Source organism: Eucyclogobius newberryi, unplaced genomic scaffold (genome assembly GCF_026437365.1).
Source record: "Eucyclogobius newberryi isolate DKJ021-1_F unplaced genomic scaffold, fEucNew1.0.hap1 SCAF_2, whole genome shotgun sequence".
In the NCBI taxonomy this organism is placed as follows: domain Eukaryota; kingdom Metazoa; phylum Chordata; class Actinopteri; order Gobiiformes; family Gobiidae; genus Eucyclogobius; species Eucyclogobius newberryi.
In genome coordinates this window covers 39,398,887-39,414,893 of record NW_027315834.1, presented here as the reverse complement: position 1 = coordinate 39,414,893, position 16,007 = coordinate 39,398,887, and the positions used below count along the sequence as shown (strand labels likewise).

The 16,007-nt window shown below is 41.7% G+C and overlaps 1 protein-coding gene across 1 annotated transcript in view; it reads right to left on the bottom strand.

Annotated features, from left to right (window-relative positions):
• Positions 1-16,007, bottom strand: part of LOC140368302 (transmembrane protein 132C) — a 179,322-nt gene that overhangs the window by 41,460 nt on the left and 121,855 nt on the right. The window contains exon 5 of the mRNA XM_072455279.1: positions 4,369-4,558. Within this exon, the coding sequence (XP_072311380.1) occupies positions 4,369-4,558 (190 nt within the window). The remainder of the gene's footprint in view (positions 1-4,368; positions 4,559-16,007) is intronic.

Sequence of the window (16,007 nt, the reverse complement as noted above, 5' to 3'; positions counted from 1 at the left end):
AGTCAATCTGGGGATCTAGTCTGAGAATTTATACTTATCCTACTCTGATAAGCCCTGCCCACCGAGCAGAACCTCCTGATATTAGCCTGTGCTGTTTTTGTTTCACCTGAAACTAATCTTCTTTGTTAACCCTAACAGCCCTGTAATGGGCTATCAAAATCCTATTGTTACCTGGATGCAGCTCCCTGATCACTGATGGACACCTGGTTAGCATCTGAAAGGACACGGCTGATGCCACGCCATGACTTCAAAATCCTGCTGTAGAATGACTCATGGAAAAGTGTCGAAGCAGCTTGTTTTCCTAAAACAGTGTCCAGATCAATGACTAGATCTAAACCCTTTTCTACAATGGATCACTCCTGGATGAATGGGGTTCGGGTTTGGGTTAGGATTACAACAACCTACTAAACCTACTAAGAATAAAAAAAAGAGTAAATACATTAAGGGCTATTATATTTTAAATAAATCCTATTTTTAAAATATAGGCCGCAAAAATAACTTTTTCCAGAATCAAAGTAATAGTAGTTCCCATTTAGGAAAAATATCTATCTGCGTTTTTTTACTGGCAAATATTGTGTTTGTGATTCAGCTCAAAGTTTACATTTTAGATACGGAAAATTGACTGAAATTGGCAAAAGATACTTTGTCATTCGTGGAGGAAATTTTGGTGCTTAAAATATTGTATCCTTTGCGATTGGCCAATTGCCCTTTCGATCCGACTGTGATTCAGCTTGCAGCTCAACCAGGGAGTACGCTTAAGAACAGTGCAAACACCTTCCACAGAACTGTCATCGAGCACCAAGAGGACTTGACTACAGAACAGAAACACTTGGCATCTTCCACTTTGTCGAGGTTTGTCTCCCTTTAAACTGCCTCTAGCTCTCCCTCTTTTGCCTGGCCCTCAGCACAGTCCTGGAGCTCACATTTGACAGCCAGGTGCAGGGGAAGTGTGCGTGCGTCTGTACTCCTCTGTAGTGGTGTCAACCTGAAGTGATTGAGTGGAGCGTTTTCATTGAGCACGGCGCTTGACATCTTATACATGGATGAGTGCGGCTCTGACTGCTGTCTCCCATGCTTCGTTTCGAGAAGCTGAAGTTAACTTGTGATGTGCAATTAAATAACAGCTTTTACTTTAATCCCGGAGCTGCTAATTAACTGTCAATTCAGATTTGATAATAATGAATCCAATCTGTTAACTTTCTACTAAAAAAGAATGGAATTACATAGTCATACTGTATATAATTACGTTTAAAATTCCTGTTGACTACAGTGTGACACCTAAAACATATTTCCTGTTGGCGTCTTTGGCCTGGGCACATTCTTGAGTTTCAACCCCTTTTTGAGGACTTTTGATAGAATAATTAGTTTTGAATTGTCAATTGCAATGGAAACCATCTCACTTTCGCAATTAGCATAATTTGTCGCTGATTGTCCTTTTGTTTTTATAGCGAATATGGCATGTAATAAAACAAAAGACTGTTCGCATTGAGACAAATACAAAGTAGGGAAAACACCAGGCAACACTAAGACTAACCAGGACTGGGCATCGGGAGCACCGGAGCACTTTTGGGCCACTCTCAATCAGCTTTCACTTCCTATGCACTGCTCTAGTTCATCGCGAGCCCACAGACATTGTAACCTGGTCCGGCCAATGTCAGTCGACAGAGCAATACTGGACCAGGACCACGCCCGAGCCACGCCAGCAACCGTCCCGTGCCGCAGCCCCTGTTCTCATAGTCGCAAAATTGTTCTGATAATGTTTAGCCAATTGAATAAAAAGTTGAGTGCAGATGTCCTGGTGCAAGTCTGTGAAATCTGGAGTGTTTAGGGGCCACTTTAAACCACTGATCACTGCTGCGCACCACGTCCAGGGGCGTTTCTAACAAGCACACTCTGGGGGAACATGGGGACCAGATGGAAACTAGTAGTAGTAATTCAAATTAAATTATAAAATTTGGATTTGTATACCAATTAAAAATCAACAGTTAAAGCATTGTTTTCTTTTAAAGTGCATTGGCTTATACTGGAATTTGAAACAAAATACAACCTTGAAGAATTTGGTGTGAGTAACAATAAATTGGGTAGAATTGACCACAACTAAGTATGATTAATCTAAAATGCACTAAAACTTCAATTGGGGTCACGTAGGCTGCTCCAGATCAAAAAGTCAAGTGGCGATTTTTCTCACCCAGTCCAGCCCTGTGTTTAACTAAAGCTAACATGTTTTAAAGGTTAAGTTCTAACCTACTGTTCCCCAAAGGTTTAGAGGACAAACATTCCCAAGAGGTTCCAACTAAACCTTAAAATAACATGAGCTTTTTTTTGTTACTACCCATTATTCAACCTTTATTATAAAAAGGGTGATGTTTAAGTTTAAACATAATAATGTTAACCTGTGTAATGTTCCCAAAACGTTCAGAGAAGCAACAATCCACATTTTCTACCAGCTCTTTGTATAATATTCCCTGACGGATTAATTTAGTATCTATCAAACTAATTTCAAACCAATCTATCAGGATAACCGAAAGTAACTTTCAGGGAATATTCTGGGAACAAAAAGTGTTAGCTGGGTTCTTTCAAGCGCTAGCTGTTCTCTTTCTGCTGTTATCCTTGTTGACTTCCAGGTTATAATGAGCTGTACAGACTCTTAAAGCAAATGCCATATATTACAAGGTTTGATTTATGACACTTGAAAGCAACCAAGCAATGAAGATCCTGCTGTTCACTGGAGGGTCTTGATCTACTTTTAGAACTACCTGAAGAGCACTGCCAACCTCATTGTTTGATTGCACTCCTCTAAGGTGACAGACAGAGACAAATAAAAACAGAGAAAGAACAGTGGAGTATTTAGAGGATGTGTAGAGACTAAAATGCATCCTCTGCCCTGTTTCCTCAGAAAAGGTTACGTGTTGCTCAGAGGCATGTGGATGTTACGTGGCCGACAGAAAGACAATTAAAACCACTCTTATCTTTTGGCTACATGCAGAACTGTTTTCATTTGAGAAAATAATTATATTAGTGCGATATAATATGTCCACATGCTTATTACCATAACTCAATTAGCCATTTAAATTAGATACACCGATGTTTGTACACAATGTTTGTTGTTTTTATTGCAACACTTTTTATATTTTTTGCTGGAGTGAGAAATCTCATAAAGAAGGCACATTTTTGTAGCAACCTGCAGATGACCTCAGAACATTGCAATGGTGGCAGGAAATGCCGGACATTATGCCTTTAGTATCTAGACAGCTCACCACCTCCACCCGGGGTTTATGACGTCTCTGGCACAAGAAGAGGCTTCATGCATTAAACGTTGGAATTTCTTTCCCCTAAAATGACTGCTTTCAATTTGAAACTGGATTAAAATGAACTCCCCAAAGAGACTTTATCAATATTTTTTGAAAATGTCTTGAGGACAAAATTGCACTTTGCAATTTGGTAATATCGCCTGTAATGTTCTACGCCAATTAATTACCCATTCCCTCCCTCCTCAGGCCCACCTGATCAGTCACTGTTGTGCCAGTCGCAGGTGAAGGCACACACATGTTTACAGAACCAGCAGACGAATGACAAACACATGCAGAATGGTATCGGGTGTAGATGGTTAAGGGATACCATTTTAAATCCATAATAAAAATATGTTTTTTTATCAATAAAACATAGACTAACAAATTTTCATCCAAAATCAAAAATGTAGAGACACTTTAAAGAGGAAATTATTGTTTAGGGACACACTGAATTTTGTTTAAAGCTAAAGCAATAGCTATATCTACACTGCCTGTCCAAAGAAAAAAGTTAAACACACTGTTTGTTAGGACCGCCTTTAGCTTTGATTACAGCACAAATTTGCGGTGGCACAGGTTCAATAAGCTTCTGCAATAATAACTACTGTGTTGCATTATTTCTCACCAGTTCATCTTGTATTGACGATGTGAGAGTGACCACTGCACAAAGTCTTCTCCAGCTCGTTCCAAACACTCTCACTGGGTTTCAAATCTGTAGTAGATTGGTTTCTGCTTCTCCTTAAATATTTTCTCTGCTTGAAGCCAATGATTTGACCCTTCTCAAACACACTGACATCTTTTCCATGACCACTGGATTTGTCTTTCCACATGGTTGTTTCAGAAATGAGAAGCCACTCACTGCATCAGTTTGGTTTAAAATACTGTGTTGCAGTTGAAAGATCATCATAGAATATGTTTTTCCAAACTTATATTCCTAATTATATTTTGACAAGGTAAAAAAAACAATGTTCATTTTTGTTCTCGTTTCATTCAGCTTGCAGTGTCAAAATTGCAAATTGAACTCTCAGAAGCACTGTCAAAGAGTATCGCATATTTTTCCCGCACTAATGATGACTCTTACCATGGCGAGAGGCACGATGCCGCCCAGGTCCTGCTGTGCCATGACGAGGAGGGTCAGCACCTCGTTGGTCAGGGTTCGTGTGAGCGGATACTCCACCTGCCAGCTCACCTCCCGAGCCCCCTCCACCACCATCAGCCCATTTACCTCCAGATCCACCTGGAGCACTCGCTGGTATCCCGCTGCCTCCACCCTGCAAGTGCACACACATAGAGAGATGCACAACAGGATTTAGATAAGGAAGAGCGGAGCACAGAAAGATACACACAAAAATTGAACGGTACAAGGGAAGGTATAAGATGGCAGAAATAAAATGATGTTCAATTGGAAAAGTGGGAATGGTGGAGATAAAGGCATGAGTGAAAAGTGTATGGGTAAAATGAAAAGAACAGGGGACAATGAAAAAGTACGGTTATAAATGGAAAAGGGATTAGACTGCACATATAGAAAAGATTTTGAGATCAGAGGTGGGAGAAATATAAAAAAAATCTACCCAAAAAATAATACAGAATCTCTTATCCTTTAAACTGGATGCCCTGCCTTTCAGGGCAGGACCTGACTGTGACTTCAATGTGATGGTCTCCATGGAAAGGAGCACGTAGCAACACCAGGCCATATAGACCTATAATGCAAAAATGACTTTCAGGAGATTTTCACCATATTATATTCATATGATTGAATTTTCCACTCAAAGCTATGAAGTAATGAATACATGTTTGAGTAATCTTTATTCTCCTTCAAACAAGACACCATTTCTCCAACTGCCCCCGTATCAACCATCCCAAGATTCGCTCACTGCCTGTTCTTACTTTGTTCTGTTTGTATACTTTGTATTACTAGAGGTTGTATTAAAAGTATATTTATTCATTAGACAACAACAACAACTTGAGTGTACACTACTGTTATGCCAACAGTTCCCATGTTAATATTATAGCTGCCAGTCCTATTTTCTCAGTCCAAAGGAATAAAGCGAACCAAACAATTATGTTTAAATCTTGTAGGGAAGGCAAGGCAAGTTTATTTGTAGAGCACAATTCATACACAAGGCAATTCCAAGTGCTTCACACAACAAGAAAAAATGCATTAAAATCACAAAGACATGACAGAAATCACAAAACAGTTTAAGAGAGAAGAGTGCATAGAAAATCCTTTCAGTCATATTATGCAGAGCTAAACAAAACAGTTTTTATCTTAGATTTGAACATTGTCAGAGTAGAAGCCTGTCTCACATCTTCAGGAAGACTGTTCCAGATTTTAGCTGCATAAAACTGAAAGGTACATTCTACATGTTTAGTAATAATAATAATAATAATTCAACCTCTGACAGGAAATATAGCAATTGTGATGGCCAGATTCAAAATCTGCAAATCAAAAGACAACCAATACGTCTATGTCACAAACCCATCTCAAAAAGCATTCATTCCGATACATGTGAATCCCGCAGCGACTGATGTAAGCAGATGTTCCTAAGTTTAAGCAACCGACTTCTCATCAGAGCCAGATATGAAACTAATGGCATTGCTATTGGAATCCATTCTCATATCCACACAGAACCATGATCTTGGCAAAAAAGCAATTTATTTTTCCTTGCACAATATGGAGCTTCTGTTGCAGCGATTGCCAGGGCCACGCAAATCATTCTCCCTCGGCTGATAGAGATGCAAACAAAGCAGAAAAACAATGAATGCAAACCCTCTGAACTCATTGGATTTGCCCTGTGCTTGGTTTGCGGACATATTTTTCATAACGCAAACAAGCAATATATAATACCTCTGACAGTAACCAGGATTATGCAGAACAATTTGGGGATACAATTTGCACTTCAGAATCAAGGGGTGGGGCCCAGTTGGAGCATCGTGTAAGATTTAAATCAAAACTGAGTGAAATGATCACTATATTTTCTTCACACAGATCTTGTTTGTATGATGAACCTGTCAGCCATTTCTATTCTTCCAACCAGTGCCACACTATTTGCAATTGTTATTTTTTCACTGGACAAAATTAAAATGCATTCAATCAGAGTTTTGATCATTTAAAGAAATCTTTCGACTGAGAGAAACAGGACTTTTAGGTATGTATAAAAAGTGTTACGAAGACTACCTGCATTAAAATGTATTTTTTAATGTATTGTGTTGCATGGTCCAATAAGACCACAGTATTATGATTACTTGGAATAGTTTCAGATTCAAATGCTTTATACTATATTGTAAACACATAACAAGATTAAAATGGCTTTTTGCTTCACAGTTTTATAAGATTAGTAAACCTTTTTCACAAATTCTGAATACATTTTCTGTGAATGTATTCAGTTACTTCCAACACTGCTTAAGAGTATTTACAACCAAGAAATTAAAGCAAAGCTGACCACTACACGACTGGACTGAGTGTGATTATAGAGTCTGAGGTCCACACTACACGACTGGACTGAGTGTGATTATAGAGTCTGAGGTCCACACTACAAGACTGGACTGAGTGTGATTATAGAGTCTGAGGTCCACAATACACGACTGGACTGAGTGTGATTATAGAGTCTGAGGTCCACACTACACGACTGGACTGAGTGTGATTATAGAGTCTGAGGTCCACACTACACGACTGGACTGAGTGTGTTTATAGAGTCTGAGGTCCACACTACACGACTGGACTGAGTGTGATTATAGAGTCTGAGGTCCACACTACACGACTGGACTGAGTGTGATTATAGAGTCTGAGGTCCACAATACACGACTGGACTGAGTGTGATTATAGAGTCTGAGGTCCACACTACACGACTGGACTGAGTGTGATTATAGAGTCTGAGGTCCACACTACACGACTGGACTGAGTGTGATTATAGAGTCTGAGGTCCACACTACACGACTGGACTGAGTGTGATTATAGAGTCTGAGGTCCACACTACACGACTGGACTGAGTGTGATTATAGAGTCTGAGGTCCACACTACACGACTGGACTGAGTGTGATTATAGCGTCTGAGGTCCACACTACACGACTGGACTGAGTGTGATTATAGAGTCTGAGGTCCACACTACACGACTGGACTGAGTGTGATTATAGAGTCTGAGGTCCACACTACACGACTGGACTGAGTGTGACTATAGAGTCTGAGGTCCACAATACACGACTGGACTGAGTGTGATTATAGAGTCTGAGGTCCACACTACACGACTGGACTGAGTGTGACTATAGAGTCTGAGGTCCACACTACACGACTGGACTGAGTGTGATTATAGCGTCTGAGGTCCACACTACACGACTGGACTGAGTGTGATTATAGCGTCTGAGGTCCACACTACACGACTGGACTGAGTGTGATTATAGCGTCTGAGGTCCACACTACACGACTGGACTGAGTGTGATTATAGAGTCTGAGGTCCACACTACACGACTGGACTGAGTGTGATTATAGAGTCTGAGGTCCACACTACACGACTGGACTGAGTGTGATTATAGAGTCTGAGGTCAACACTACACGACTGGACTGAGTGTGATTATAGAGTCTGAGGTCCACACTACACGACTGGACTGAGTGTGATTATAGAGTCTGAGGTCCACACTACACGACTGGACTGAGTGTGATTATAGAGTCTGAGGTCCACACTACACGACTGGACTGAGTGTGATTATAGAGTCTGAGGTCCACACTACACGACTGGACTGAGTGTGATTATAGAGTCTGAGGTCCACACTACACGACTGGACTGAGTGTGATTATAGAGTCTGAGGTCCACACTACAAGACTGGACTGAGTGTGATTATAGAGTCTGAGGTCCACACTACACGACTGGACTGAGTGTGATTATAGCGTCTGAGGTCCACACTACACGACTGGACTGAGTGTGATTATAGAGTCTGAGGTCCACACTACACGACTGGACTGAGTGTGATTATAGAGTCTGAGGTCCACACTACACGACTGGACTGAGTGTGACTATAGAGTCTGAGGTCCACAATACACGACTGGACTGAGTGTGATTATAGAGTCTGAGGTCCACACTACACGACTGGACTGAGTGTGACTATAGAGTCTGAGGTCCACACTACACGACTGGACTGAGTGTGATTATAGCGTCTGAGGTCCACACTACACGACTGGACTGAGTGTGATTATAGAGTCTGAGGTCCACACTACACGACTGGACTGAGTGTGATTATAGCGTCTGAGGTCCACACTACACGACTGGACTGAGTGTGATTATAGAGTCTGAGGTCCACACTACACGACTGGACTGAGTGTGATTATAGAGTCTGAGGTCCACACTACACGACTGGACTGAGTGTGATTATAGAGTCTGAGGTCAACACTACACGACTGGACTGAGTGTGATTATAGAGTCTGAGGTCCACACTACACGACTGGACTGAGTGTGATTATAGAGTCTGAGGTCCACACTACACGACTGGACTGAGTGTGATTATAGAGTCTGAGGTCCACACTACACGACTGGACTGAGTGTGATTATAGAGTCTGAGGTCCACACTACACGACTGGACTGAGTGTGATTATAGAGTCTGAGGTCCACACTACACGACTGGACTGAGTGTGATTATAGAGTCTGAGGTCCACACTACACGACTGGACTGAGTGTGATTATAGAGTCTGAGGTCCACACTACACGACTGGACTGAGTGTGATTATAGAGTCTGAGGTCCACACTACACGACTGGACTGAGTGTGATTATAGAGTCTGAGGTCAACACTACACGACTGGACTGAGTGTGATTATAGAGTCTGAGGTCCACACTACACGACTGGACTGAGTGTGATTATAGAGTCTGAGGTCCACACTACACGACTGGACTGAGTGTGATTATAGAGTCTGAGGTCCACACTACACGACTGGACTGAGTGTGTTTATAGAGTCTGAGGTCCACACTACACGACTGGACTGAGTGTGATTATAGAGTCTGAGGTCCACACTACACGACTGGACTGAGTGTGATTATAGAGTCTGAGGTCCACACTACACGACTGGACTGAGTGTGATTATAGAGTCTGAGGTCCACACTACACGACTGGACTGAGTGTGATTATAGAGTCTGAGGTCCACACTACACGACTGGACTGAGTGTGATTGTAGAGTCTGAGGTCCACACTACACGACTGGACTGAGTGTGATTATAGAGTCTGAGGTCCACACTACACGACTGGACTGAGTGTGATTATAGAGTCTGAGGTCCACACTACACGACTGGACTGAGTGTGATTATAGAGTCTGAGGTCCACACTACACGACAGGACTGAGTGTGATTATAGAGTCTGAGGTCCACACTACACGACTGGACTGAGTGTGATTATAGAGTCTGAGGTCCACACTACACGACTGGACTGAGTGTGATTATAGAGTCTGAGGTCCACACTACACGACTGGACTGAGTGTGATTATTGAGTCTGAGGTCCACACTACACGACTGGACTGAGTGGGATTATAGAGAGTCTGAGGTCAACACTACACGACTGGACTGAGTGTGATTATAGAGTCTGAGGTCCACACTACACGACTGGACTGAGTGTGATTATAGAGTCTGAGGTCCACACTACACGACTGGACTGAGTGGGATTATAGAGAGTCTGAGGTCAACACTACACGACTGGACTGAGTGTGATTATAGAGTCTGAGGTCCACACTACACGACTGGACTGAGTGTGATTATAGAGAGTCTGAGGTCTACACTACACGACTGGACTGAGTGGGATTATAGAGAGTCTGAGGTCCACACTACACGACTGGACTGAGTGGGATTATAGAGAGTCTGAGGTCCACACTACACGACTGGACTGAGTGGGATTATAGAGAGTCTGAGGTCCACACTACACGACTGGACAGAGTGTGATTATAGAGAGTCTGAGGTCCACACTACACGACTGGACAGAGTGTGATTATAGAGTCTGAGGTCCACACTGTTATTAATGCTTAATTCAGGCTATGTCGGTGTAATCCCTCATTCGTCCAGGCGTGTTCCATAGTAGAAAAAGCTTCAGTTGTAGTCATCTGGACTCAGTTTGAAAAATTAGACGTTTCGACTCTCATCCAAGAGTCATTGTCAATAAAAGAATTTAGATCGAGAACTCCAATATTAATACTGTTCTGTGGTAAGACCCGCCCATTGGGAGGAGCCTTCCTGAATTAGAAAGAGTTGTTTGTTTCAACAGAAACTCCCCCCTTGTATCTACCGAGCTAGCCTATTCAGAATCTTAATGGGCTATTAGAATCCTCTTTGTCTTTGTGAGACCCTGGCTCAAACACCCTGAGTACCTGATTAGCATCCGAATGTCCTCTACCTTTCCAGGGGTTCAGTAACCCATTATAAATAACAGGAAGATTAAACCTTAGCCCTCCATTTCTGTTTAAAGAAGGTCTTTCTTTTTTAACAAAAATAGCTTCCTTGACTCCTCTTTCAAACCATCTTTTCTCCCTGCTTAAAACCTTCACCTCACCGTCTTCAAACGAGTGTTTAGAGGCTTCAAGATGGAGATGCACGGCACTCTGTGGTCCTGAACTTGTATTTCTTCTGTGCTGATAAAGCCTCTTGTGTAGAGGCTGTTTTGTCTCACCTATGTACCGTTCTTTACAGCTTTCTTCACTGCATTGGATCGATTTAACTACATTGCTCTGTTTTTGAGTCGGCAACTTGTCCTTAGGATGAACCAGTTTTTGTCTTAAAGTGTTTCCTGGTTTAAAATAAACAGGGACTTCGTGTTGTCTAAAAATTCTCTGCAGTTTTTTCCCACAGGCCAGACACATAAGGGATAGAAACACCCTTCCTTCTCTGTTCAGTTTCCCTTTTGTCCTGCTTTTTGGTTCTCTTCACTCTGTTGAGGGCCCAAGCGGGGTAACCACAGGCTGAGAGGGCATTTCGGACATGTTTTTCCTCTTTCTTCTTGCCCTCTGAGCTGGTGGGCACACCTTGAGCTCTGTGTTGTAAGGTTCTGATCACCCCCAGCTTGTGCTGTAGTGGGTGGTTGGAACCAAAGAGCAGATACTGGTCCGTGTGTGTAGGTTTCCTATATACTTCTATTTGGAATTCCCCGTCCTCTCCTCTGATCATGGAACAATCAAGAAAGGCCAAGCGATTCTCCTTAGCGTCTTCTCTTGTAAACCTGATATGTGGGTCCACAGCATTGATGTGATCAGAGAAGGTTTCCAGCTCTTGTTTCTTAATTGTTACAAAAGTATCATCGACATAGCGGAGCCACAGTTTTGGGGCTATGCCTGAGAATGAGGCCAGTGCCTTCTTCTCAAAGTGCTTTATTCAGGCTACTATATTTCCTGCTTATGGTCATTGGTTGAAGAGCGTCATGTGACCCCTGGCCGAAGAAGAACAAAAAAAAGTTGTTGCATTGGCAGTGATGCTTATAACGGTATTCCAGCTGTTCAAGTAGTGGATGTGCTCTTTTCCGTATTATTAATCTGATATTTGGGCAGGAATATTAAGCATATGTCATCACTGTTGTCATTATTTGTGCATTGTTCTTTCTGTAAAGGCAGAAGAGGAGGTTTGATGCTGCTATTTCCAGTGTCTCCTCCGCTCCTTGTCATTGGCCGCTGGGCTCTGCGATTGGAACATGAGCCCAGACCACACAACGAGACTGAAGCGGCTGTGACTGACTTCAACTGGTGAAGACAGAGAGACTGAGAATAACTAAGCACAACTGAAAATCATAAAACAATCTAAAAGCTAAAGGTTGTATAAAATGTGTCCTCACTTTAAGGCACAATGGAAATAATGGACATTCTGTTGAGGGAAAAGGAAAGTAATTTAGTTTAGACGGATAAATAATGGGGGAATCTTTATACTTCTCGATGGAGATCCATAAAATCAGAAATAATTCAGTTGGAAAAATGTATCACGGTGTTTTATAACTCCACCGCAAAACACTCCCTGCTACTCACACTGAAATACCTGGAGAGATTGTGGTTGCCAAGTTGTCCATTATCATGTGTTTGACACAAACTGCACCACTAATCGAAGACTGGAGCAAAATTGTGATGAATAGATAAATTGAAAATAAATAAATTACATTAGAACAAATTAGATCAATTTTCCTTTTGAGCACAATAATTAGCTTTTTGTTCATTTAGTTGACTTTTTCATTTGGTATTATGAAGTTGGTTTTTGAGTCATTTCAGATCATTTGTTTAATTAGCCTTGGTTAAATTCTAAAAATATCACTACTTTTACTGTGCTTGATAGTGTGGTTGTAGCACAATTAAAACCAGTTTGGAGCCGATCCAGGCCGAACATAAGGAAGACATGAGTGGGTGTGTGAGGAAGATCCAAGCTTTTCCTTGAAAATATTCTGGCCAGACTCCCTTCACTCCCCTTATGAGTGCACACTTCAGACACAAGCCCACTTCAAAGTGCAGATTTAAGGATCCACTCGAAAAGTGGGGGGGATTTTTTTTTCTTCCAAGCTTAAAGATCAGCGTAAATAAAAAAAAAATTAGTTTCAACACCAATTCCTGTTCATGCTGAAAAAAGGCTGTTTTGCTTCATATAAAGCAGAAAAACTTTAGTCTCTGCTTTGGGGGTGAATACAATTTTGTAAAAAGCTTGTTTGTGCAAGACAAAACTCAGACAAACTATACTGAACTTTGTGCAAAAGCATTTTAATGATGAGACATTTAAAAATAAAAGTGGCCACAGGGCTCAGAAAGTGGGCTGACGACGAGCGAGACTAGAGGAATACTAAAAGGAAAAGAACATGTTTTTTATGCCCCTCAAATTTCAACCCAACTGAGAAACTGACTCATTGTGAGCTGGGACTAAAAAATGGAGCAACTTTGAATACGTTGTTCACAGAAAATCACAACAAAACGGGCAGTGATCTTTGCTCTAACTTCATCCTCTAACTTTGAAGAAAAGAACAAAAGCAAGATACAACAAAACCTTATTCATCTTTTTTTCATTTTCAGTATGCCCTCTCAACAGACAAGCTTTCATGGACAGGCCATACATCTGTGAAATGCATCCCTGTAACTAGCGGTGAAGGGGATGAACTACGGAAACATTTTAGGAATTCATTTAGGATGCAAGACCAGAGACAATTGTGTAACGTATGTCAGGAGGCAGACATTAAAGACAACCAAAACACGTCTCACAAAGGCTATGGTTGCGGTTGTTGATTTATGCATTCATGTGGCGCTGTGCAGAAAATGGAAGCCTTGGCTCTGCTCTTTGATATAGATTTTTATTTTAATCACAGATAAACATCAAAAGCAAGTGGGGAAGTAAAGCGCTGAGAGCAAACATCCCACACAGCCATGGGATACACTTTGGGTTCTGACACACCATAAAAAGGATGTTCCAATTCAACTCTTTTCCCCCAAATGTGTATTATTTTCATCTTGATTCCGTTCGTCTTCCATTTCCATTGTTTTTCTAGACGAGTGGGAGGTGGTCTCTTCTGTGGGCCCAGAGGTAGTGACTGCAGTGATTACGTGGTTTACGCGTATAATGTACAATTACGGCCAAATCAATTATCTGCAACACACAGTCTGGATTTATACCAGAGCCACAAACAAACAAGGCTTTAGTGCTGAATACGACAATGCTGCTCTGGTTCTCCATAAATACAATCCGTCTCGCTCTGCAGCGTCTTTATCGCAGAAAGGATTTTGCCGCCTCTCCCTTTTCAACACGTTTTAACAGCCATTTGCTTTTATTAAGGTTTTTTGTGGGTTGCAACAAACAACAACTTGACAAGAAACAAGAAATTCACAGAACGATTCTTTGAGTTAGTATCCTGTATCCTTGAGTGAAACCCAAGGATAAAGATTTGAAGCTAACAGTGGCATACAGTGGTTCAAGATACAATATACAGTAAGACATGTTCTTTGCACTAAAGGGAGAATTTGTCTGAGTCATACATGCAAAATACACATAAAATAACTGCATGCTGAGGGCTAATCGTAATGCCCACAGGATTCTCAGGGAGGTTTCATGTTTAGTATCCAGTATCCGAGTGGCTGCCACCGGGACACGGATTATGTTGAGCTGTAGGACACAGAGGAAGAAGAAACCCTTTGTTCCTTCGGTCGTCCAGCTCCTCACGTCTGACCCCCCGGAACTGTTAACAACACAGCACTTTAGACAGGTGCTTTAGTATATATTAGTATGTGAGTATGTTTTTTTAAACTCCATTCTCTATGCCTTTTAATGGCCCCTCAGGGTAAATGAAGTGATTTAACTGAGTAGAATGGAGATCTACCTTTCACATTCTAATGTAATTAACTAACTAGTTAGGCCCGAGCGCCACAAGCTGGCGAGAGGCCTACTAATCTCGTAAGGCCGTGCAAAGCACGGCTGCGAAAGTGCGCACGTAGTGCGCACGAAAATCGAGCGCGAAGCGCTCGCCCACTTCCAAACACTCACTAACGCACTCCTTCACTCACGCACGCCCCGTGCATACTAATTAGTAGTAGGAAAATGGAACATTACCGTTGTAAACGGGCGAAGCCCGTGCAAAAGTGCGCACTAAACGAGCACTTTAAATTGGGATGACCGCGAAGCGGTCGTCATCTCCATATAAAGCACTCATTTGCGCTAAGTAGCTCACGAATACGTTCCCCATCTCTTGCATGTTCCGTGCATATAAGCATGTAATGCAAAAATTGAACATTATTACTGTATAGAGGGCCAAAAACACAAAGTGGGCGGAGCCCACTCAAAATTAACAAAAGTACCCGTCAGTGACCAGGGACCCACACCATGAGGAAGGAAAGCGCGAGCGCTTTCCGAAAATGTATAGTTTATGATATTTGAAAAATGGGAAACATTGTTTTCGCATCGGAATATTATTCTTTCTTCTTTCTTTCTTTCTTTCTTTCTTCTCGGGACCAACCCCCCTATTTTTCACCCAGTGAACATTGACGAAAAGTCACAAAAATTTGCACACCTCTAAAAATCGTGCCTCTCTACATTCTGGCTATTTCCCTTTTCTAAAATAAAAAAAAATTGGCGCGTCAGCGCCCCCAAATGTACCAAAAATGCATTGAGAGATAGGAAATGACCCAAAAAAAATCTGATCGTAGAATCAGGAAATTTGGCGCAGAGGTAGATGGTGACAAGAGAAGTAAAAAATATTATTACGGCAACGCCGTCCGCCCAACCAAATGTCGGCCATATTGCTTCAAAAATGGCTAAGCATGACTCGGAAGTTTTTCCAAACATCGTACTTTTACGAACTCCTCCCAGGGCGTTGGCCCTAAAAAGCTGAAATTTGGTGGACATCAAAAGTTATTCAAATTACATTGATACCTCTCACGGTCTCTGTGCAGCGAAGCCGCAAACTGTAGCTAGAATTTCAGAAATCTCCCAAATTTAACATTTCTGCCGTTTGCGCAGATAAAGTCAAATTGCGTCAAATTAGAATCAGTTGTTAAACTCTTTGCCCTAAACGTACTTGAAGTGAAATAAATTAATTTGGCGCCACAGCGCCCCCTACAGATTTTATATGGAGGTTAAATGTTTAGTTTTGCGAAATTTTATGAAATTTGACACACAACTCAATTTTAGCATCCCCATCAAAAAAGTCAATGAGACCCATGTCATAATTGTTATGGCTTTGCAGTAGCGATCACCAAAACCTCCCATGTTATTCCAATGGGGAAATCGCCAGAACATGTTTACACTTTAGAC